The sequence below is a fragment of the Rosa rugosa genome, chromosome 1 (assembly GCF_958449725.1).
Source record: "Rosa rugosa chromosome 1, drRosRugo1.1, whole genome shotgun sequence".
NCBI lineage: Eukaryota > Viridiplantae > Streptophyta > Magnoliopsida > Rosales > Rosaceae > Rosa > Rosa rugosa.
Window position 1 is genome coordinate 45,525,943 of NC_084820.1, and position 23,955 is coordinate 45,549,897.

The window sequence follows — 23,955 nt, forward strand, 5'->3', positions numbered from 1 at the left end:
GATCCATTCTAGACAGCCCAATGATCATTTCTTATGAAGAGTGCAAGAGCTTTTTTTGAGTGGAAGGCCTTCAAACAATCAGCCCAATTTTCTACAGAAGCAAAACTGGAAAACTGGACCTGTAAGAGGTCCAGCAGCATTTTCGGTCCAACCACATGGAATAAAAATCTGAAAATTTGTCAGGATGATCTACACTCATAGTGGAACATTTCATATGAAGAAGTCGAAGGCATATAATGAAGTCTTGTTGGAGAAATAATTGAAGGAATAAAGGGGCAGAAACTGACCTAAAACCAGCTCAATATTCACATGTTCATGTTTCCTACCCACATGAAGAAAGCTAGATGCTTTTCTCTTTTTCCTTGGATATATTTTTCTTCTACAATCTCTTTAATAGATCATCAACACTTCCATGTTGCTGCACCTTCATGCTTTGCTTTCATTTCATCTTTTCTCTATCTTTTCCATATTTTACAAGTGAACTTAGATCTACTTTCATTATTTTTCTTCCACTCATCATTTCACTCTTCTTTTTCTTCCCTATATAAACACCTTCTCCTCTCATTCTAAAACACACATTCACATTCAACAACAACATCTCTAAGTTCTCTCTAGAGCAAACCTCTCTAAGAGCAACTCCTCTCCCTCTCTTTCTCTTTCTCTTAGCGGTGATCACACTCCTAGTCCTAGTCTTCTCAGAAGCCGACTTTCAGTGCCACCAAACCCTCTGTCAACGTACTTCGGTCCTAGTCTCCTCGGGAGCCGACGGTAGTGCCGCGACCACAACGGTTACAGAACCAGCCAAGCAAGGGTAACGCCCTAGCAACCCAGCTAAGCTAAAGTCACGCTTTAGCAAGATCTCAACATTTCCCTGTGATTTCGCTCTACTCAATCTGCAATATTGAGTATCGATTGTGTTAACAAGAAGAAACTTCAGCAAAGTCCTCGCCACGAGGCAGAAAGAATCCCACGACGAGGTTGGTGCTCTCCTCGTCTACAATCGCTCAACAGAAGTCAGGTCAAGGGACACCCCCGACGACCGCACCCGAACGGTGCTGGCACGCCCGCGCAAGAAAAGAGACTGTTGACCAGCTGCAGCAAAATTGGAGCCAAACAAATTGGTAACTCAATTTTGAAACCAAAATATTTGATTTTGAAGTTGGTAATACTTATAACCGATTCGAACCGACCGAGTAACAGCCCTAATTCAGTCTCATGACGCGATCAAAAGAGGAAATTGGGGGATGTTGTCACCGATGGTGGTTTAGGTTTCCGAAATGCCAAATCCAATGCCTTGAGGGGGGGTTGGTGGGCCTTTGTTTGATCTAGATCGTAAAAAAATTGGGTTTATGATTAAAGGGCGATGGCGGTGGAAAGTGCGGTTTCCACTTGCATGGCAATTTTTGGTCAATTTTAACCCGCCGGATATTTATTAGACATCAATCTGGTTGCATCTTTACCGGTGCTAGTGGTGGCAAGGACAGTTCTTCTTTATTTTTTTTTAAACTTACTGAAAAACAAGCCTAGTGTCCATCACTCTTTAGTTATATCAGATACGAGGTTCATTGAATAATGAATAGTGAACTGTAATTGTTATTTGTATGTGTATTATTTTGGAGTCGAGCTTTAGAAAGCACTGAATAGTGAACTATAATTGTTATTTGTATGTGTATTATTTTGGGGAAACTACAAGGTCGGAGTCTACTTCCCAATATGTATTACCTATTCATGTATAAAGTTGAGTCAACTGTCCAAAAAATGATTATATTCAAATTTAAATTGTGAATAGAATGTCATTAATACTCGTGGGATTGGCAAGGGTAATTTGACACCCTTCAGTGTAAGAATACATTCATTCCAAACTATACATGTGAATTGGACAATCTAACATTTTCCAAGTTCGTTTAGAGATAATAACATTTGGTCCAAATTAACAATCAACTAAGCAGTCCAACCTTATTGACTTGTTGACTTGTTGTCTGAATACGGCATACTACGTCTACGTCTACGTGCAACAAAAATGGCATACCGTATGCTTCTCACTAAAATTTGGCCCCTTGCAAACCAAACTATACTCGAACTCCATGCTCTGTACATATTTACATGAACAGCTTCGAATGAATGACACTGTAAATCTGTTTTGAGTTCTCTACACACACTGTTTAGACAACACGAGATTGTCCATCAAAGCTAAGACTATGATAAGATATCATATCATACAGCAACAATCGGCAAGTAAAAGAGGTTTGCCATCTTTTCTTTCAGTGAGTACTGTTTCTGATTTGGTTAGCAAGTCCCACACGATCTTTTATCTCCTTTGTTCTCAGGCAGACCCCAAAGCCTTGACAGGCATAGCAACTGGACCCTTCTGGAACCTCTGGTTTGCGGCAAACTGGTGAATAGCATCTTGTATTCCCTCAAATGCCACTAAGAACTCTGCTGCATCAATTTCATTCAGTATCTTCTTCAAAACCAATTCCAGTGCCTTGAACCTGTTAGCATACAGCATCACATATCTGGTACTTAGTTATCCTCTCCTTTATCTCTTTGTGGAGGATATACAGTTATTACTTACTAGGAATACAAAGTATGGGGGAAAGCCAAAAAATAAGATCAAACAATCATCACAGAGAAGCAAAACCAAACCCCTATAGTATAGGGTATTCCAACACATGTATTCACTAGATCTGAGATGATATAAATTGCTAACAGTCGTGTTTCTTGAAGTTGCAACAGTGGAACAATTTCAGAGAAACTATGGAAGGAAGAAAATAGACCTGAGTTGCTGAGCTTTTGTGATAACCCTTTCAATCTTCTTGAACTCAGAGTGAACACAAGCCAAGGCAGATCCACCTGATTGAATGTTGATTGGAGCAAACGGAAGGTAGAGGATACATGTAGACTGAATCTCAGCCATCTCCTCATCAAGTATTGCCTCTTCGATCCGAATCTCATGAATGAGCTGCAGTAAGAGGTGGTCCGTGCTAGCAGAGATTGGAAAGCAGGAAGCAGACAAGCAACGCACGAGTTCCAGAATGGCAGAGGGCCGCCAATCACCGAACCAACCTATGGAGGCAATCTCATCGGGCGGAGTCCAATTGGGCATGAGGAGTTGGGAAATGTCCTTGAGGCGGGTTGGGACCATATCCAAGTTGTAGTGTGCATGGAACCTGTTCATTTGTTCTTCAATTATCTCCTCAAGTTCCCACCTCAACCTGAGCTGTTTCTCCAGCCTTGCAGTTCTGCCCTTCTGCTCTTGCCTCCACACGCCATTCTTCTCAAAAGTGAGCTCTTCACCTGAAAACCATATAATATTACATTTTGTCTACAACACAGACCAAGCAAAAATAACAGCCTCCATTCAAACATACAGAATGCATCATTTAGTCGAAAACTTATCCACATTTTGGTTCTTTACAGAAGAAGCTCTACACCCTCCCACTAATACTACAGAAACCAACGTTGCGAGAACCGGCACCAAGAATATAAATCCGCCTCTGAATTAGAAATATTTACCAATCTTGATGAACCCCAATACATAGACTCATATTGCAGTTTTCCTAAGACTGAATCTATAACCATGTAATCCCAAAAACTTGTGGTTTTCATTCTTGGCCCAGAAAAGATTAACACTCGGTTTTCCTAGAAATGATTCAAAGCAAGTAAAAGGCTTCTACTCAAATTATGAGCACCAATCTCTTCCTAGCTAGCATTTCAAATCCCAAATATGCACATCAGAACGTACCTCGTTTTGAGAGGTCTCGCTTGTAAAGGCTGATGCACTGAGACTGAAACTTTTCAGCGATGTCCTCAATTGCAAAACCACCTTCTACTGCCAACCCCGCATTTCCTTCTTTCACTTCATGTTCATCATCTTCATCTGGGTATTTCCTGAAGCAACAAAATCAATAAAAAGATTCAAACTTGGTTCCCTTCTTTTCTTGGCGCCCAAAATTGAATTCATGCCCATTTTTCCTCTCATCAAGAAAAGCAGAAAGAGTGAATTAGGGTTCTTGAGAACCCACATTTTCTTTGTCCTGATTAAATTCTCAGCAACCCAGAGGTTCCGTGCTTAAAAATCAAGAAGCAAATAAGAGAGAGGTGGCGAAATGACTTACATGGAGGGCTGAGATGGCACCATCCCCTTCATCGCCGCTGCTTCTTTTTTCTGAAGCATTTTCTCTCTGTGTGTTAATGGCGTTCACACTTCTCTCAACTCTGAACTGCGAGACTGGCTGTAACTGATTTTCCAGAGCGAGAATAAAAATGGACACAAAGAAATAGAAAAAGAGTAGTATACTTATTACCCCCCTACATTATTTTGGGTATTTGTTCTAGTACCCAACCTTTTACATATCTTTTAATGTGAACCCCTAATTTTATTTTATTTTTGTTCTAAGGCCGTAAATAGGCTCGTTATAGTTTGAGTCAAAACTCATTCAGCTTGTGCTCCAAAATGGAACAAATCCGACCATGAACTTTAGTACACTGACTCTTAAAATTATATATCTTTGGGAACCAATTCGAATAAGTTAGGGTGTGTCGGACTCTATCATGGATTTCTGACCACATTCTTCATAGGGTCCTCTTATCTCTTCCTTCTCCAAGCTCAGATTATGGAAGAAGGAGAAGAAGGAACCGAGAAGAAAGTATCCGCAACAACCGGTTTTATTATGGGACAGCTCATGATGTTCATGTAGATCTATTATACGCCTCTGCATCTAGCATTGGGTAGACCTCATACAATAACTGTCCTAGCTCTACCGTATCTTTTGTTTCATTTCTTCTTGAACAATCACAAACACTTTTTTGATTATGGATCTATTACCAGAAATTCAATGTGTAATCTTAGCATTCAATGTTTATTCCGGAATAATCTCATTTTTCAATTATTCAATCATTTCATTTCACCGAGTTCAATGTTATGGTATAAAGTATACTTCCTTAAGTACATACTAAGAAAAGTGACCAAATATAATCAGATAGAGTTTTTTTTTCGATACAAGGAATAAAACAACAACTAAAGAGCAGAACCCCTAGTACAACTTATACCCAAACTGTCAAACAAGTGAGCATTACAAGCAGATAATGGCAAAGATTTTTTCCAAACTTGAGCAATAGGATGGTGTCCCGTACTGGCAATTGCATCAGTCAAGAATTTTCCCAAATATAATAGAATAGAGTTGCTGCTGAACCTGTTACCCAATTAGATTTCTGGATACCAGTTATGGGTAAAATTAGTTTTCACGTTTCAGATTCACCCAAACTCAGCTCCCCCCAAGTCCATGATGCAATGCAGATTGAGTAGGCATTTCCACATAAGATTATATATTTACAAAGTATGTAGAAATTGCTGTACCACAGGAAAAAAAAAAAAGTATGTACAAATTGCAGTTTTTAAAATATTTACAAATTGCATCATTCTACTTATGGACACATCTTTTCTTTAACCTGAGAGCATTCGAGTTTCGACCATGATCTTCCAGTCCCATTCTTATTTGGCCTGATGACAATAATGAACTACTACCTAGCAGTAGCAGTAGAAGAACCTTCTTTGAAAAGATTTGCAACCGGCGGAGGAAGCCAAGCTGAATTTCCACCGCTCTGGCCCTGTAGTGAGTTTCTTCGGCCTTTCACCCTTGCGCTTACATTTCGTCCAACAAACAAGCTGAACTTCATGGCTGTAAAGAGACCAAATGCAATTGTAAGTGGCCTGACTGCCCAGTGAAAATCCTCAACATGTTGATATTTTTTGACCAGACCAGGACAAGTTTCAAAGGACACTAGTTCTACTTCATATGGATCTGCCAAGAAGCTACAAGCTTCATCTCCAAATTCCAATCTTCCAGGGAACCTCACAACCAGACAACCATTCGGAAGGACTTGTGAGATCCTTCCAGTAGCCCATGCCCCACCTCCACCCTTACGAGGCCACTCAAATCTGGGAGAAACCACATTCGCCTTCAGCCTCACAAACTCTCCTACATAATATGCATCAGCCATTTCAATGTCAGATGATTTCCCTCTCCATAGAGTCTCTAGCCCAATAAATCCAACAGCAACACTTCCATCATGTTGTATAGAATGAAGAATTCCAACAGGAGAGTGCTTGTGCAGTTCTCCCTTCAACCGCACCCAATCACCTGCTGTCAAGCCAGATGTGACTCTCTCAAGTGTTAACACTGATACTCTGACAGGCTTGCGCGCTCGAGGGATCTTCACCAGGGCACTACCAGAATCACTTTCCAGGCCAGTTACAATTCCTTCAGGGACATCAAGAGCTTGACGCTTGCGTGCATTTACTGGCTTTCTGGAGCGAACTATGTCTCCAACCTGGAGATCATCTTTTAAGAGATGCCACGCACTATAACTACCGCTACTAAGTTTTCCAGCAGGTGTGCTGCTCCCTAAACCAAGCCATTCTCCATCGCTTTGAACATCTTTTTGTGAGCTGCATGTTTAGTAGCAGATAATCAGCATGAAAGAAATCCTAAAGTTTAATATCTTCATTCACATAAGAGAAAACTAAAACTAATAGATTTTATGAGCATCATTTTGAAGTTGCAACAGTAACAAAAGACTACGAAGAAGCAGTTTGAAGCTTAACAACTACATAAGATTTTGTATTGTGTAAAATTGTTTCTAGTTATCAAATAGATTCATAGAATAAAGGGTGCTGAGTGCTGACTTAGTGATGTCGCAATGTTTCTTATCAGAAATAAAAGAATCTAGCTGGTATGAGTGGGTAACAGATAGCTAATTATAGGAAGGTCATAAGAGCCGTAATAAAATGTTAAAGAGTTTGGGACGGGTAACAAGCAAGAAAGGCACAGTTTGTTATGGTATGAGTACGCACAGTCAAGTAGAAGGGTAAAAGTAGTTTTCTGGTGTTCAAGTAAGTTTCTACACGATGAGGTTTTGGCTACTATAAGTGGTATTATTATATCCAGAGAGTGCATACCTTTCCAATGCACGTATGATATCTTCCATTGAAGGCCTATTACGGAGATCATACTCAAAGCAGCCGTTGATAACATTCTCCACTGCAGGAGGCAAACCACTTGGAACAGGTGGCTTTTCTCGCTTGATCACAACTGAATGATATATCTCTTTAATTGAACTCCCAAACCAGGGTTGACTACCAGTCAACATCTCTGCAAAGCAACATCCAAAGCCCCAAGAATCTGTTTCTAAAGATATAGGACCCCTCACTTCGGGTTCCCACTGTTCTGGAGCCATGTAGTTCGGAGTGCCAAGTCTAAAAGCCATATTAGGATTAGACAATGAAGCCCCAAGAAGTAGAAATGGGATTCCAAAATCTCCAAGGACCACCTGGCCGTGTTCATCTACAAGGATGTTGGACGGCTTCAAGTTTAGCACCAGAAGCCCTAGTGAATGCAATTCTGAAATTCCTTTTGCCAACTCAATCCCATACCTGTAAACATTCACAACATTGGGTTATGATTTCCTAATAACACCAACTATATGCTACACAGAAAAGATATATAACTAACCTTAAAACATCAAAAAGTTGAAGTTTTCCACCCTTCAACCTAGCAACTCGGTCACCAACTGACCCCTCATAAAATTTCATAGCGATGCAGATCTGCCAAGACATTTGAATGACCACTAATCAAGGTACTACCAATATCAATGCTATGAAAGAGAAAGGCACGGGACAAATAACAGAATTCGTCCAGTTAAAAGTGAAAACGAAAAAATATGACTAAATATATTGCAAAATGATGTGCCATGGGACTCACCCTTCCATCAATGATTGAGATACCATGAAACCAACAAACACCGCACAGTCTGCGGAACTTGAAAAATAACTTTTCGAACTTGTGCAGAAACTTTTCTCTGTCCTCCTCCTTCAAAGGATGCAACATCTTAACTGCTACCTCATGATATTCATCATAATCATCTGCTGACTGATGATGAGTTGCTAACCATACATCACCAAAGGGGCCTCGTCCAATTCGGTACTTAAAGTTCAATGAGGCAGGATTGATCCAGGGACTAGTTGGAGTGAGTGCAGCTACAACAGTTGTTAGATGATCAGGGTCTCCCTCAAAGAGCTCATACTCGAAAGCAATTGCAGGCTTTTCTTTTGCAATTTGCTGCTCCATTTTGCTGCTAAAAATACATTGATGAACCAACAGGCTCCAAGTCAATAATCTGCCAACGTCCTTTTTATTGCCATATAAAATATACAATCAACATGCAAAGTAACTACAGAAAGAGAAACTAATAATAACAACATGGAAGAAATTTCCCCAAGAGCTTGAAATAGTAGTCTGGCTATGAAATAAATATCCGAGATACATAGTTGATACGGTTAACTTCTGTTAACCATGTCAATGAGAATATTTAAGTTTACAAACACTAATAATGTTCCAAGTTCCAGCCGCTGGGCGGTATGTCATTACTAGCAGTAGAGTAGCTTTTTAGTTAGTTGAGGAGCTGTAATTAGTTAGCACATTAGAAGTCTGCAAAATGGCATGAATACTCTGTTAAAAGGAATGAGGTGTATGAATAACAATGATACAAGGAGAAAGAATTCAAACATAATATCCACAGAGAACTCGAGGCTTTCAATGCGAAAACTACAACCGCGATGACATTACATATTAGTTCTTCACTCCATTTCATCTCTACGAGTTTTACTACACAAAGAAGCAAGCTTAAGTCTCAACAGCGCCAGTGTGTGAAGATACTGCAAATCAGTATCAGGCGAATGCGAAAACGAAAACAACTGAAGGTACAAAAGATTCCAATTCATGGATTGGGTGTAACAGAAAGTACTATTTGAACAAACTGCACCTATGGTTAAAAAAAAAATCAGATCATTTACTTGAACAAAATATACATCTAACAATCAAATTGCAAGTCTCCGGAGACTCAAGACTACCAAGCCCTAACATCAATCAAAGCTACATAAACAGGAATAGTCATAATTAACCCCAAAACACATCAAGCATCAGCACAAAAAGCTCGAACCACCCAATTTTGTAAACAAAAACCGATCAAAATGGAAACAAAAGGTACCGGAAATGAAAATAAAATTTGAAATTGAAGCAGAGACTTACTGGAGAGAAACAGAAGCTCCGTGACGTCCGGGAGCGAAACTCGAACTAGACCAGAAAAAGTTTCATTTTTTTATAAAATGAGAGTGAGATATTTATGTGCGAGTGGGAGCGCGACTGGTGTTTTGTATTGTTTTGATGGTTGAAGAAGAAGGAGAAGGAGAAGAGAATAGAATGGAATCGTGACGCGAGGGGGTACCGAATCTTCGGTGCACCTGGCCCAATTTGATAGCCACATCAACGAATGTCCAGCGATGAAGCTGCTTGTAGAGACACGTCACTGGAAATTATGCGTCAAGTTGTCACTCTATCAAATAATTTAGTGCTCACCCTATCCCAATATTTTTGGATTTATATTTGAGATTGGATTGTAACGGAACCGTTCGTCTTCTATTCATTCATAGCATATCTTCTTGGCTACACTCTCTATATAATTGAATTTTTTTACCGATATAATCCTCGTATATTTAAAAAGTATAACTCAGCGGTAGGGACAACATAGTCAATTCACAAAATAGAAAATTAAAGAATTAAAAAAAAGAAAAAAAAAAAAAGAAACTTGGTGGTTCTATGAAAAATCTTGCAATGATGATCAATATGAGAGACTCTACGTACATCTTTTCAGAGATTGCACTCGAGCCAAATAAGTATGGCAAAATTTCAACATTCTTCCTAGTATGAGAGTCACTTTTTATATAGATTGAGTACGATAGTTTACTACAAACTTGTTGTTTGATCGAAGGAAAAAAAAAAACAAACAAACAAACAATCAATCTTAAATCCTCTAGGCATTTGGAAATGCCCAATACTCCAATTCTCTGGGTATTCAGAAAAACTCCAATCCTCTTGGCATTGGAAAAAACCCAAAACTCCATTCCTCTAAAGATTGGGAAACTCTCAATATATACAAGGTTGCTTTGCCATTCCTCCAATAATACATTGCACTTTGTGACTCCGGCCATCCCTCTTGAGAATGAAAATTGCAGTAGAAGGTTGCATGCATGGTGACCTCGACAATGTCTACAGGACCCTCCAACACATAGAAAGAATTCACGACACCAAAATCGACCTCCTCCTCTGCTGCGGAGACTTTCAGGCCGTCAGGAATGAACACGATTTGAAGAGCTTAAAGGCGTCTCCAAAACACAGGAAGATGAACTCCTTTTGGAAGTACTATTCCGGCGAGGCCATCGCTCCCTATCCCACCATATTCATCGGCGGCAACCACGAAGCCTCTAACTATCTCTGGGAACTCTACTACGGAGGTTGGGCCGCACCAAATATATACTTCTTAGGGTTTGCTGGGGTCGTCAAGTTCGGAAACCTTCGCATTGGTGGCCTCTCTGGTATTTATAAATCGCGAGATCACTATAGTTCAGGACACTATGAGAGGCCTCCTTATAATGAACATACCATCAAGTCTGTATATCATGTTCGCGAGTATGACGTACACAAACTCATGCAGGTTGAGGAACCGATCGATATTTTTCTTTCACATGATTGGCCTGTAAACATCACTGATCATGGAGACTTGAAGCAACTCCTTCAAAAGAAACCATTTTTTACGAAGGAGGTTCGGGAGAAAAAGCTGGGAAGTGATGCTGCTGCTTACTTGCTAGAGAAACTGAAACCACCCTATTGGTTTTCAGCTCATCTGCACTGCAAATTTGCAGCTCGTGTTCAACACGGTGGGGAAGGTGGTCCGGTGACGAATTTTCTTGCTCTTGATAAGTGTGGTGAACATAGGGACTTTCTGCAGGTTATTGATGTTGAATCAGGGCCAGGGCCTTATGAGATTCAATATGATGAGGAATGGCTCGAAATAACTAGACGGTTTAACCCTGCTTTCCCTCTCACCATCGCAAGTGCGAATTTCAGTAATGTGTATCTTGACAAGGAAGCTTGTCGAAACTGGGTGAGGAGTAAGCTACAAGCAAGAGGAGCCAGACCTTTTGAATTCTGCCAGACAGCTCCATCTCATAATCCCTCTAAGAAATCTGATTACTCAAGTGGTGCCTTTCCTGTATGTCCTAGGAATCCTCAAACAGAATCTTTGTTGCAGTTTCTGGAACTTCCTTACCTTCTTGATAACATGTCAGAATCTTTGGATGCAACAAGAAATTCTTTTCCATCTAGCCATGGTTATAATAACCCTGAAGAGATTTTCATTGATGATGCGGATGAGTTACAATAACCCCGAAGAGATTTTTATTGATGATGTGGATGAGACAGATCCAGAAGAATGACCTTGCTGAAAGAGGTTGTGGATGCTGAACATGAAAATATTTGGAAATCCAGTGTGGTGGTGATCCTTGTTGTAAAAATTCTTCAATTATGTAGTTATATCCTTTTTGGTGCTAGCTTCTGTTAGTGCCAAAATTAAGTCTAAAGTCTAATCAAAGGCAACATTTCTTTTTCTTCCCAGAGAATTCTATACAAAGATACCATTTACTTTGGAACAAATAGAATTATGTAATACATGTAGTTAGGAGTACTATAGTACGTAGCTAACAATTTACTTCAGATAATATAGTAAAGCATCTGATAAAACTCACAGCTAATGGAATTACTGATCTTAATCCACTTCTAGACTCCCCTCACCACTTGGGCTAATCCAAGGGGATCTGAGAAACTTGAGTTTCAGTTTATTGATAATTGTCTAAACTCTAAAGCAGCCAAAATTGATGTTACAACCCCCTCTGTTAAAGTCATGCAAGCAATGCTAATTTTATGTTATAACACTGGTATATATGGACCTGTTCACTCCTTCTTTGGCACGCAGCCTCATTATTCTTGATTTTGTCATTAACACTTTTTCAAATCTACATCCAAACTAATTTACACAAAAGAATGAGGAGCAAAGATTAAGATTTATGTTAAACAAAACTCATACAGACATACAGTTCAGCAATTTCCTGTCAAATTGAAATTCATAGTTGTTGCCTAATATCCATGGTTCAGACAACCCAAATTCCTGTTTCATCTAAGAATCGGGGAAAAAGTATTTACAAGATCTGTTTTAGGAGAATATTGGAATTAGAATTAGTAAGTTAGTACTTACCCAAGCATCATTTAGATACAGCCTCATTTTTTTTCGCTTTTTTGCCTAGATGCAGAAAATAGGTGTAGAACCAAGGGAGCATCAAAGGCATTAATCTGCAACAGAATAACTTCATACAATATATGCCTCGGAAATCTAGCTCAAACAGGTCATACTTTAATTTGAAATGGATTCTACTGCTGTGGCTGTGGCTAAGTACCCTTCGATGCATCATCCTAGATTCGCTTCCTGAGGAATTCAGGCATCTCAATCAATAATTCCTGCCCTCTCTTAAAACCTTCAACAACCTTGGAGTATGAGAGCCACCCTTTCCAGAAACGAGGCAACTTAAAGCCAGGCACAGGACCTTCCTTCACAGCTCTATTGGGATACTCAGAGTTGTCCTCCTGACTTACATTCTTGTCGAAATCCTCTGAACCATTCTCTACTTCCTCCTCATGACCACTGGATCCATATGACAACCTTCAAGTCAACAGGTATTTCCATTTCTCAGTTACACATGAATTAAAATGTGCAAACATAAAAGAAGAAAAATAGTGCACTGAAAGAAGATGGAATTTATGCGAGATCCAAACCAGTTAGCTAATTTAGCCCTTTCAACTCTAGAGCTAAGCCTTCTTATCTTATTTTCAATATTTATTGAGAATCTTTCAAATGTTTCCTACAAGTACTTTATACCCTGATGCCAGAGCTTGTCTATGCAAAGTGTTAAGAACAGATAAATATCATTGAATGCATCTTGAGCCTGACTACCCAGAGTAAATCAATCATAAAGAAAAAAAACTGGAAGCGATTCTTACATTAAGTGCTGTTTGTATGGCACAGTCTCATTCTTAGACCCTTTTTCCAAAGGCATGTTGCTGATGGACATATGCCTAATGAATTCAATCTGCATTACCAGAGAACAAACATTAAGAATTTGCCGGCAATAGCTTCAAGGAAAGACATAGAGATGAATTTGAAAAAGGAATGGCATTACTTGGCTGACAGTTATTGACTGTAATATGGCATATTAAAAAGTTAACTAAAACAAACATGATGATATTGACATCCCTTACTCCATTCCCATCAGAGCATAAATAGATGACATAAAACAGGGTTGAACTATAGGCACACATAAATGCTGGTATACTTTTCATACATTGCTGCACACTGAGAATTTGTGCGGTAAAACTTCACTCCACAACCTGCTAAATGAGCTAAGACAGTAATTCTGAGTAATTCACTATATATCATGTAGAAGTAGAAATTCTGAAGAATTCACTATCTATCATTTCACTGTGCATCCTAAAATAGCAGGGGTGCATCCACTTTAGGGCTAAATCTTTATTGCATATTTCATATCTATTATGCCTTAAGAGTTCTACCAAAAAGGTACAAATGGAATGGAATACAAGTTGATCATCATATTTACGTTCCTACTTAGTTCTATGGTATAACTCAAAAGTATCAGTGGTTCAAATTTAGCTTTCACACAAGAGACATATGTCAAAAAAGATTCTCTACCAGAAAGCAATTATAAAGATCAAAATACGGATTTGGAAGAGTCAGATGTTTGGACGATGATATCCAAATAAATGCTTGTAAAATTAGAACAACTGAGGGTCAATACTATAGATTTGCATAAGCGATACAGAAGTCATCCAATCATAGCTATCTTTAAATATGCAAACACAATTTTACGATGTGGACATATGCATTGTGATTCAAAAGTGCAGCAACTGAAAAAAACGGCTGGAGACACTTTATTGAAAAAAAAAAGTTGATATTCCTATGGCACATACTTGATCACCATCCTTGATCCCAAAATTCCGAATATGCGCTCTGTCATTAGTTAGCTTCTTACCTACATGGCACAAGCAGAAATGCCCCCAAACTAGTGACCTGATTCCACAAAAATCATCAAATAGCCTTTGCATCTTAGAGACAATGTTAAACACCATTACACCAACCAAAGCACATAAAAAAAATCCCAAATTCGAAAAGGCCTCACGAAATCGATTACATATAATCCGAGAGCTTTACCATGGAATCTTGCAAATAGAAGAAGTAAACACCACCTCTACTGCTTGTTTGAGCTCTGCTACTGTCGCTGTCCTCCCAACATGAATTTCTGTAGAATCGAGATTTCATCAACTACTTTTAACAAATGCAGAAGAGAACAAAAAGCACTTTTGGGTTGACTTTAAGAAACCGTTCCTTCAATTAGGGGCTCTACTCAAGTCCCACCATTTTGAGACAAAGTAATAGCTTTTTTCAAAAGCACTTTTCCAAACTCCACTTTCTCCATTCCAAAAAATCAGTTTCCACAAAGCAGAGCCAGAGACTTATAAGAAAGTCAAAAACGGAATACGAATTACCGAAAACAGAGCCGTCGAGCTTCAGAACGGAGAGCGTGAGCAATGGCGACGGAGCTAGTTTCTTATACGAGTGAGTTACGCTCCTCCTCCTGCTCCGTACACCTTCGTTCTCATCAACGACGTCGTTTCGCGTCACCGGAGCCAAACGCCGCCGCTCTATCAGCTTCAAAACCCTCATATATACTAGTGCAGATTCTCTCTGACTCTGTGAGAACCAGAACCTTCACTACTTGAAATTCAAGCTCAATGTTTCTCAAATCAAATTGCAGAGTATTTTTGGAATAGATCAGAATCCAATATAGTGGTGATTAGGGAGAGCGTTGCAGAGAAAAGAGAGAGAGAGAGAGTGAGGGTTTGAAAGCGGAGAGACCGTTATTGGTTTGATCGAAGCATTTGGCTTTCTGGTGCGCGCGTGACATTTAGTGAGAGTGGGGGAGGATTTAAAGTTTCCCCCAACGGCTTCTTTTTGTCAGTTATAGCGCACGGCTACCTTTTCTATTTTTCAAAATTACTTTAAAGCCCCTATTGTGGAGGATTTTTTTTTAAGCCCCTGTATTTTCTTTTCAAACTCCTTTCAGATACGTGCGTCTGTTTAATACTTTAATTGTAACCGATAAAACTAAGGACAATTCTTAGGTTCACCGAAGGGATGAACGAGCGTATTCACCTTCTCTTGCGATTAAGGCATAATAACTTTATAATTTTTTAATCCGACAATTCATGTTGTATAACGTAATACAAAGATTAGCTTTGTAAAAAACCAATCAAATTGCATGAAGACCTTTTAGTTATTCATTTCTATGAAATACAGGGAGGGTTCATCATAATAGTAATAAACATTACGTTAAGGTTTATTACGTTAAGGTTTATTACGTTAAGTAATAAACCATCTATGAAATACAGGGAGGGTTCATCATAAATTTTGGTGCAATGCGAAAGTTTTTCACTTTTAAGGTATAAACATTACGTTATATCGAACCTAATGAGTAACTTTGAGGACTGTAAAGAATAGAATAACAATATAAGGATTAAGTCTTTATGGTTAGCCCAAGTAGTAAGAGAGAGCGAGAATTAAATTAAAGGGGCCGTGACCACTTACCCAATTTTTGGCCAAAAATTGCCTACTTACTCCACCAAGAGTTTTTTAACCCCATTTACCCAATCTAACAGTGTTTGACAGTATTGCCCTCATTTTAATTAATAAATTACACTCATATCTCTCTCTCCTCCCCCTCATCGATTTCTCTCTCTCTCTCTTTCTCTCTCTTTCTCTAACCTCGTCTCAGGCTCTCTTTCTCTCTCTCTCTCTGAGCCACCACGCCCACCACTCCACCGTCAATGTCGGCCTCCACCGCCGCCGTTCTGTCCCACCGTCGGACCACCAGAGGATGACGCCATCTAACTCCACGATCCCAACCCCTCTGGGCTTCGCCGGTTTTGTTCGTCAGATGTCCGGGAAGCTCCGAAGCTCCACGCCGGAATCGGGTCTGGGCTTCGCTTGCAGGTCTCGGACGACGTCAAAACTGTGGTCTATTGGGGGGTAATAGACAGATTATTGCCCCCCACTAATTTCTTAACTGTGGTTAATTAATCACTGAAATTAGAGTTTTGATAAGTCTTATGTTGTTTTGAGTTTATTAAATTACAATAATCTGTCAATGATAGTTAAGTGAAGGGTTCTGACTTCGTATGAAGACATTATTTGGGGGCAGTAATGTGTCTACTGCTCCCCACTAAACCATTAAAACTTGCACCAGTTAAGTGAAGGGTTCTGACTTCGTATGAAGACATTATTTGAGGGCAGTAATGTGTCTACTGCCCCCCACTAAACCATTAAAACTTGCACCAGTTTCAAGGATTCACAGTGTATTGCACTTTATCACAAAAAAAAACCAAAATAATCATTTTATAATCAACAAGAGATGATTACTGTCTCCTAAGAAAGACATTATTGGGTGGCACTAATGTGTCTACTGCTCCCCAATAGACCATCAAACATTACACCGCTTCCTATGTTTCACAGATTATAGAAGTTATTCACACTCAAAACAACAGATAATGTCTAAAAACCCACATTATGAGGGTCAATATTCTGTCTACTGCCCCCCCACTAGACTGACACAAACCACACAATTTTTTTCATTTATCGACTACTGCAATTTAACACTACATTTACATTGGAATAGCAGTTTTCAGTCCGTCAATAAATAAAGCAGTCATCATTGGCCCCCAATACAAAGTCTACTGGGGGGCACTAATGTTACAACTTTTATGGTTATGATTGCACAATAGCAGATAGCAGTTTTCAGTCCGAGATAGCAGTTTTCAGTCCGTCGTCGATTCCTTCAGAAGGTCAACCCCGGCCTCGCCGAGCTTCTCAGCGACGAGGATCGTCGGCTTGGAGTCGAGCTTGGCAGCGGAGAGCACGACAACGAGTTTCGGCGCGGCGATGGCGAGAGCAGGCGTCGTGGGAGACCTGCTGGAGGGATGGAGGGAGGGAGAGAGAAATCCGACGTCGTCTGGAGAGAGAGAGAGAGAGAGAGAGAGAGAGAGAGAGAGAGAGAGAGAGAGAGAGAGAGAGAGAGAGAGAGAGAGAGAGAGAGAGAGAGAGAGAGAGAGAGAGAGAGAGAGAGAGAGAGAGAGAGAGAGAGAGAGAGAGAGAAATCGGTGAGGGGGGAGGAGAGAGAAATCGGTGAGGGGGGAGAGGGCAAAAAAGACCCAAAAATAAATAAAAAGAAGAAAAAAAGAATTAATTGGGTAAAGGGGAAATAATCCCTTAGAGTGTTTTGGGTAAACGGGGTTTAAAAACAGTTAGTGGAGCAAGTGGGCAAATTTTAAGCTAAAATTGGGTAAATGGGCATTTTCCCAATAATGATACCAAGAATTTGATTTATGAGGATTAAAGTTTTTACATTTCTCTTCTACCTTTTTGGGTCACAAAAGTTTTTATATTTTAACCTACTAAATATTTATTTTGTGGTATCTAACTCCCTCGGAATAGAAGAAGACGTTTTAAGTTCAAATTCTAATTTTAAAGATCTTAAAATATTGTTAATTTTTTAATAAGATAAAAATAATATATATTCCTTTTTTGAGAAAAAAGCATTATTATTAAAAGAATCTGCATCTTATTGAAACAACTTTTTTTCTCTCTATACGCGCTCTAGGGTTTAGAAAAATTTTCCCCTCTCCGTCCGGTCGCTGTTGTCAGACGGGCTATGTTGTCTGGACTTGCTGTGAGGTAGTGGTGTCCTCACTCGTTGGGATTCTAACCTGGATCGCTGCGATTTGAGGGAGGTGGTGGAGGTGATTGTTGTTGTTGTTGTCGGGTGGTGGTCCGATTCTCGTAGCTAGGCGGGGTTGGAGGCTAGTGTCATCGCGGGGTTTATCTATGGTCGACGGATTCAGCGCGGTTGGTTGGTGGAACGCGGACCAATATAGGGCAGTCGAGGTTTCTGCCTCCGTTCTCTAGTTGCGATCTATTTTGGATTGTCACCGATCTTTCTTGGGTTTGTGTTTCCAGTTTCGATCTGGATTGGAAGGATGCAGGTCATGGTGCATCAGATTTAGAGGGCAAGGGTGGTGGAGCAACCATTGGGCAATCGGGTTGGTGGCTTGTTGGAAGTGGCAGCCAGACATAGGAGGGGCGACGGGGACGATGGGGAGTTGTCATGGGCTGTGCTTGAATTGGGTTGGGCCCTACATGGCTATGATATCCTTGCTAGTGTTTGGGTTTCAGCTCCATTCTTAGGTCCTACCCTAGCTGTTTTTTTTCTTTAAAATTGTTATTTATTTATGTTATTTAGTTCGTTTGCGCTTTTTACGAGTAATAAGTCCCTACACTTGTTGTGTAAGGTGAGTCAGGCTTTGTGCTTGTGCATGCACTCATAGTGCCACGTCTGCTCTAGGTAGGCATCGAGTTCCTTGCTTCGCAAATGGTCGTTGCCGCCTAGTGGCAAGGTGAAGCTAAGTGTCGACGAATCTATTATCCGGCTGCAACATAGTAGAAAAGTTGTGTATATGGTCATTATGCTATGTTGTAATCGGGTTACATATCGAGTTATCTTTCCGTTATATCACGGCCATGTCAAGCGAATGAAGTAGCCAGTAGAGCACTCTTTGCTAGTTGGTGCTTGTTAGAATACATGAATTATGTAGAGATTCCTGATATTATTTCGGGAAATACTCTAGATGCTTATTGTAATCAGAGGTATAGGCTTAATGCCCCCCCTTGTATTCAACGATTTCATTAATCAAGGCTTGATGACAGTAGCACCAACTCTTTATTCAAAAAAATAATAATAATAACAAGTCTTAGCCGAGTGTTGATATTACAAATAAAATGCGTGAGGACGTTGAATTTGAGTGACAACAATATCGAAGAAGTTCCGGACGAGGTTGGCGTGTTGGTTCACTTGAGGTTTTTGGATTCATCTAATAATCGGAGGCTGAAGAATGCACTAAGCGGTAAGATATGGGAGAGGAGGGGGGAGTAGAGAGAGAAGATATATGTAGGTTTATAATGCTGTAAGCTATAAACAATGGACATTATTATTGGAATTTAACCCACATATTTTCTTTTCATTTACTGTCAAGGAACGTGAATGGCTTGAAGAACTTGCTTTACTCAGTAATACTACCTGTATCCATTCACATACTCGACCCAAGTTCCAGCCAGTTGGTACGTGCTCACTTTTATCATTTGAGAATGTGCTCTCTGTTTGTGCCTATCTGTGCACACTCATCTTCAGAGATCTTCAAGTCCCTTGGTGAACAAATTTGAATTTTGAAACTGAGGGTGAATGGATATTGACGATATGCATGACAAAGCTTTTCTTTCGGATTAGGTGTATAGCTTTATCTGATCGACTTGAATTTGTTCTTTCATGCTACAACAAATACCCAAACTGAGGTGGGATAGTTGCAGACGAAACAGTGGAAGAAGATGATCAAAGTGACCCATAGAAGAAGTTAAAAGACTTTGCGGGGTAGTACTCACTCTCTCACTCATCTGTCATATACAGTCAAATACTGAGTTGGAGAAGATAAATATTTGTGAGAGAATTTTCTAATGTATTATTCACACCCTAAAGTACTACACAACCAATTGTACTACAAGTTAGTACAACTGAATATAGAAAACATATTCATATAAGGTAACTACTAAATACATATATTCTCCTAATAATTCTAATTATGACTCACAAGTCAACACTCCCCCTTAAGTTGGGGCATAAACGTGCATCTCGAAGACCCAACTTGTCCAGTGAGTCATAGAACAACTTGCTAGATACAGTTTTGGTAAGTACATCTGCTAATTGTTCTTCAGTTGGAACAAAAGGAAAGGTGATCAACTTCGAATCCAACTTCTCCTTAATGAAGTGTCGATCAGCCTCGACATGCTTTGTTCGATCATATTGCACAGGATTCTGAGAGATTTCAATTGCAGCTTGATAGTCAAAACATCTGTAGAGCAGACTTAAGTTTAAAGCCAAATCTCGTAGCAAACTACGAAGCCACAAGAGCTCACACACTCCATGTGTCATACCTCTGTGTTAAGCTTCAATACTTAATCTTGCAACAACCTTCTGCTTCTTGCTTCTCCAAGTGACAAGGTTACCTCCCACGTACAAAGGTGAAGTAACCAGATGTAGACTTCATGTCAATGATGCAACTAGCCCAATCTGCATCTGTGTAACCACTAACATCAAGGTGTTGATGTTTAGGGAACATTTACCCTTTTCCAGGTGCTGACTTCAAATATCTCAAAATTCTTACTACAACATTTGTGTACCTTTCACTTGGATTATGCATAAACTGACTCACAACACTAACTGCATAAGCAACATCAGGTCTAGTGTGTGATAAGTAAATCAGACGTCCCACTAACCTTCGGTAACGAGGCTTCTCAGTTGGAACCTGATCAATATATTATGCTAGTTTGTGATTTTGCTCAATCGGAGTATCAATTGGAGAACAATCTAACATGCATGTTTTTGCCAAGAGATCAAGTACATACTTTCTTTGACATAGGAAGATGCCATCTCTCCCCCTGGCTACCTTAATCCCCAGAAAATATTTCAAGTCGCCCAGATTCTTCATCTCAAAGTTTGACGCCAACTTCTTCTCAAGTCTTCCAATTTCTGCCAAATGATCCCCTGTAATAACCATATCGTCCACATATATGATAAGAACAGTTACATTCCCCTTTTGGTGTTTCAGAAACAACTTGTGATCTGAATTGCTTTGCCTATACCCAAAGCGTCTCTCGGACTGAGTGAATCTGTCAAACCACGCTCAGGGAGACTATTTGAATCCATAAAGGAACTTCTTCAAACTACACACAACATTACAAGTTCATGTACACTTCTTCAGTAAGCTCTCCATGAAGAAAGGTATTCTTGACATCAAATTAATGGAGAGGCCAATTCAAATTTGCTGCAAGTGATAGTAATACTCGGACATTGTTTATCTTGGCTACTGGAGCAAAAGTCTCATCATAGTCTATCCCATATGACCCCTTAGCCACCAACCTTGTCTTATATTTTCTTATAGTGCCATCTGCATTATGTTTCACAGTGTAAATCCATCTAAATCTAACAGGCTTCTTCCCACGTGGGAGTGGGACCAGTTCCTAGGTGTGATTCTTCTCCAATGCCTCCATTTCCTCTTCCATTGCCTTGGCCCATTTTAGATATTCCATGGCTTCCTGCACTTTGTCGTTAGGCACATATATAGAGGACATTTGATTCACAAATGAGGCATAAGGTTTGGACAACCTATGGTGTGACACAAAGTTAGCAACTGGATACTTGGCTTTAACAGTTATGGAAGGCTCTTATCTTTTAGCTGGTTTATCATGAGTAGTTCTACTAGGTAACACATATGTAGAAGAGACTGACTCTATAGGATCACTAAGAGTAGCTATTGGACATACCTGAGGTGAAGCTTCTTGACCAGAGAGTTCAGCAACAGGGGGTGAAGTATCAAATGAGGGAACAACCTGAGTAGAATCTTCTTCAGCTCCAGAATTTGACTGGTCGAAATTATCCTTCGATGAATCCTGATCTTGCTGATTTTCCTCAGTTCGACTAGTCGAAAATTGTTCTCGACTGGTCGAATTTCCTTTTATTCCAATATTTTTAGCTTCATTTTCATGTCATTTTTCTTCCTCCAAAGGTTGTAGAATCCCTTCCTTGACCGTGAATGACTCCTCTTGTTACATCCCAGTACTTTCCTCTTTGTCTTGAGTCTTTTTCAATCCTCCACCAACAAACATCTCTTCCAAAAACTCATTCTCCCCCTGAAGAGAAGTGTTGGTGAGGGAGAAATAACACATACCTTCATAGAATGATACATCCATGGTGATTTAGAACTTCCGTATAGGAGGATGATAGCACTTGTGACCTTTTTGATGAGAGGCATAACCTACAAAGTCGCACTTGAGGGCCCGGGCATCCAACTTTGACCTCTGATTTTTTGGTATGTGAACAAAAGAAACACAACCAAAGACATGAGCATGAAGATTATGGAAGGAAGGAATGGAGACATGGGTTGATAAGACTTCAAAGGGAATATGCCCCAGAAGGACACTAGAAGGAAGACGATTGATAAGATGGGATGCTGTTTGGACTGCCTCACCCCACAGATACTTGGGCATATGAGTACCAAATAATAATGCTCGAGCTATGTCTAAGAGATGACGATTTTTACGCTCAGACACACTGTTTTGCTCTGGTGTTTGGGGACAAGTGGTTTGATGAATTATGCCTTGTTCTTGAAAAATCTTTTGAAAATCATGATTGGCAAACCCCTCCCCCCACCCCCAAAATTATCAGAACGAAAAAACCTTGATAAGACCATTGAATTGTGTTTGAATCATTTTCTGAAAAGCTTGAAACGCAGGAAACATAGCATTCTTAGATTTAAGCAATGCAACCCAAGACAATCTAGTACAATCATCAATAAAGAGAACAAAATATCATATTCCAGACACAGTGGGTTCTTTAGAAGGCCCCCACACATTAAAGTGAATAATTTCAAAAGGAATGAAACTTTTGTTAGAAAAACTCAATGGATAACTGACTCTATGGCTTTTCGCCAAAACACATGTTTCATAATGTAGAGAAGACTCATCAATGCCAACCAATAAAAAGGGCATAGTTTTGCGCATTACACTAAAAGAAGGATGCCCTAAGCGTCTATGCCATAACCAAACTTCATTCAGCTTTCTAGAATTCAAAGTCAAAGCGACTGGTACATTCTTCCTAAATTTTTCTCCTGCATATGCTTAATCCAGATGAAACAATCTCCCCCTCAGATACCCTCTGTCGATTATCTCACTGCTCAGAAGATCTTGAAAAACAACATACATGGGAAAGAATGTCACAGAGCACAGGGATTGAACATTTAGTTAAGGGACAAAAATTAGGTGATGGGAAAGGTCAGGCACATACTAAGGTGGGTGTGACTCTTATAGACCCAATACCTAGAACAAGAAACGATTCATCATTAGCATTAGTAACATAAGACACATCAGGGATGGATAAGCTAATAAAGTACTATTATAGGTCATATGGTCTGAAGCACCTGAATCGATAATCCATGTATCTGAACCTACAAAGTTAGAAATTTTCAAACCATACTAATCTTACCAGTACCTCTACCAACCATTGAGACTGAAGGATTGTCATTTTTGCCTGAGGTATAATCTTGCCCTGCAACACCAAAGTGCTCTGAGTTCTGAACAAGATTGTCAGCTGCCTTCCCTCTCCCTCGAGGCCCAGTTGGCTTGGGTCTGCTGAAATATCCAACAGGATACCCAACCAACTTATATTAGTTCTCCTTGGTGTGTCCAACCAGATTGCAGTGCTGGCATACAGACCCACCAAAATTGGCTCCTGATGAAGGACCCTAAGTCATGGGACGAAGTCCAGATAGTGATGTAAAGAAGCCAGGCGATGGATCTTGAGCTTGTGGGGACTTGGCTTGGATGGTCAAGCTAGAGATCTCTGTATGGACTGTCTTTGCACTATCCTACTGAGATTCATCCTTACGGATGTAGGTAAAAGCCTCAATAAGAGAAAGAGGCTCTTGCCTACGAAGTAGTTTTCCCTTGGCACTGCCATGCCTAGCATCCAATCCACTCAGAAACTGGTGCAGTCGCTCCAACTCCTTCTTTTTCTGGTACCAAGCAATATCCTCAGCATTCTTCAATTTGTTCGGTCGCCGCTGATCAATCTCGGCCTAAACATTCTTCAGCTGAGTTTAGAACACTGAAACTGCCTACCCATCCTGCTTCATCCTTGTTGCCTTGCACAACAGCTCATAGATTTGAAAGAAGTCAAATTCATTCAGATAAAGATCATTGAGCATCTTCAAACTTTTGCAGCAGTATCACATCCAATGACCAATATATTGGATCACCTCACCAGTCATGGCCTTGTAC

The 23,955-nt window shown here is 39.9% G+C and overlaps 4 protein-coding genes across 5 annotated transcripts; 1 reads left to right on the plus strand and 3 right to left on the minus strand.

The window, feature by feature from the left end:
- Window positions 1-1,941: 1,941 nt before the first annotated feature.
- On the minus strand, window positions 1,942-4,306 carry LOC133725090 (uncharacterized). The gene is made up of 4 exons (XM_062152195.1): window positions 4,119-4,306; window positions 3,746-3,891; window positions 2,778-3,297; window positions 1,942-2,492 (listed from the first exon to the last, which is right to left on the minus strand). Exons 1-4 carry the CDS (start codon window positions 4,175-4,177, stop codon window positions 2,324-2,326), a joined length of 894 nt encoding a protein of 297 aa, XP_062008179.1. The 5' UTR covers window positions 4,178-4,306; the 3' UTR covers window positions 1,942-2,323.
- A 980-nt stretch (window positions 4,307-5,286) lies between these two features.
- LOC133725089 (protein KINASE OF THE OUTER CHLOROPLAST MEMBRANE 1-like) lies at window positions 5,287-9,253 on the minus strand. 2 transcript variants are annotated; one of them, XM_062152194.1, is made up of 5 exons: window positions 9,090-9,253; window positions 7,764-8,133; window positions 7,515-7,606; window positions 6,962-7,435; window positions 5,287-6,451 (listed from the first exon to the last, which is right to left on the minus strand). In XM_062152194.1, exons 2-5 carry the CDS (start codon window positions 8,127-8,129, stop codon window positions 5,524-5,526), a joined length of 1,860 nt encoding a protein of 619 aa, XP_062008178.1. In that variant the 5' UTR covers window positions 8,130-8,133; window positions 9,090-9,253; the 3' UTR covers window positions 5,287-5,523. The 2 variants fall into 2 exon arrangements, with proteins under 2 accessions (XP_062008178.1, XP_062008177.1); XM_062152193.1 differs by having other exon boundaries at window positions 7,764-8,136.
- Window positions 9,254-10,059: 806 nt separating this feature from the next.
- LOC133729010 (lariat debranching enzyme-like) lies at window positions 10,060-11,280 on the plus strand. Its single transcript, XM_062156483.1, has one exon. It carries the CDS (start codon window positions 10,060-10,062, stop codon window positions 11,278-11,280), a length of 1,221 nt encoding a protein of 406 aa, XP_062012467.1.
- A 563-nt stretch (window positions 11,281-11,843) lies between these two features.
- LOC133738609 (uncharacterized) lies at window positions 11,844-14,923 on the minus strand. Its single transcript, XM_062166185.1, has 5 exons — window positions 14,508-14,923; window positions 14,173-14,260; window positions 13,932-14,031; window positions 12,948-13,036; window positions 11,844-12,609 (listed from the first exon to the last, which is right to left on the minus strand). The coding sequence occupies exons 1-5, from the start codon at window positions 14,683-14,685 to the stop codon at window positions 12,363-12,365; spliced, it is 702 nt and encodes a 233-aa protein (XP_062022169.1). The 5' UTR covers window positions 14,686-14,923; the 3' UTR covers window positions 11,844-12,362.
- Window positions 14,924-23,955: the final 9,032 nt, after the last annotated feature.

Excerpts from the sequence above, each read along its gene's own strand:
- LOC133725090 (XM_062152195.1), bottom strand. The coding sequence starts at position 4,177 with ATGCTTCAGAAAAAAGAAGCAGCGGCGATGAAGGGGATGGTGCCATCT. Across the intron at positions 3,892-4,118 it reads GTGCCATCTCAGCCCTCCAT|GAAATACCCAGATGAAGATG; the intron begins GTAAGTCATTTC and ends TTGTTGCTTCAG. Across the intron at positions 3,298-3,745 it reads GCGAGACCTCTCAAAACGAG|GTGAAGAGCTCACTTTTGAG; the intron begins GTACGTTCTGAT and ends TATGGTTTTCAG.
- LOC133725089 (XM_062152194.1), bottom strand. The coding sequence starts at position 8,129 with ATGGAGCAGCAAATTGCAAAAGAAAAGCCTGCAATTGCTTTCGAGTAT. Across the intron at positions 7,436-7,514 it reads CAACTTTTTGATGTTTTAAG|GTATGGGATTGAGTTGGCAA; the intron begins GTTAGTTATATA and ends GAATGTTTACAG. Across the intron at positions 6,452-6,961 it reads ATCATACGTGCATTGGAAAG|CTCACAAAAAGATGTTCAAA; the intron begins GTATGCACTCTC and ends CTAAACATGCAG.
- LOC133729010 (XM_062156483.1), top strand. The coding sequence starts at position 10,060 with ATGAAAATTGCAGTAGAAGGTTGCATGCATGGTGACCTCGACAATGTC.
- LOC133738609 (XM_062166185.1), bottom strand. The coding sequence starts at position 14,685 with ATGAGGGTTTTGAAGCTGATAGAGCGGCGGCGTTTGGCTCCGGTGACG. Across the intron at positions 14,032-14,172 it reads TCTATTTGCAAGATTCCATG|GTCACTAGTTTGGGGGCATT; the intron begins GTAAAGCTCTCG and ends TTGTGGAATCAG. Across the intron at positions 13,037-13,931 it reads GGATCAAGGATGGTGATCAA|ATTGAATTCATTAGGCATAT; the intron begins GTATGTGCCATA and ends CTGGTAATGCAG.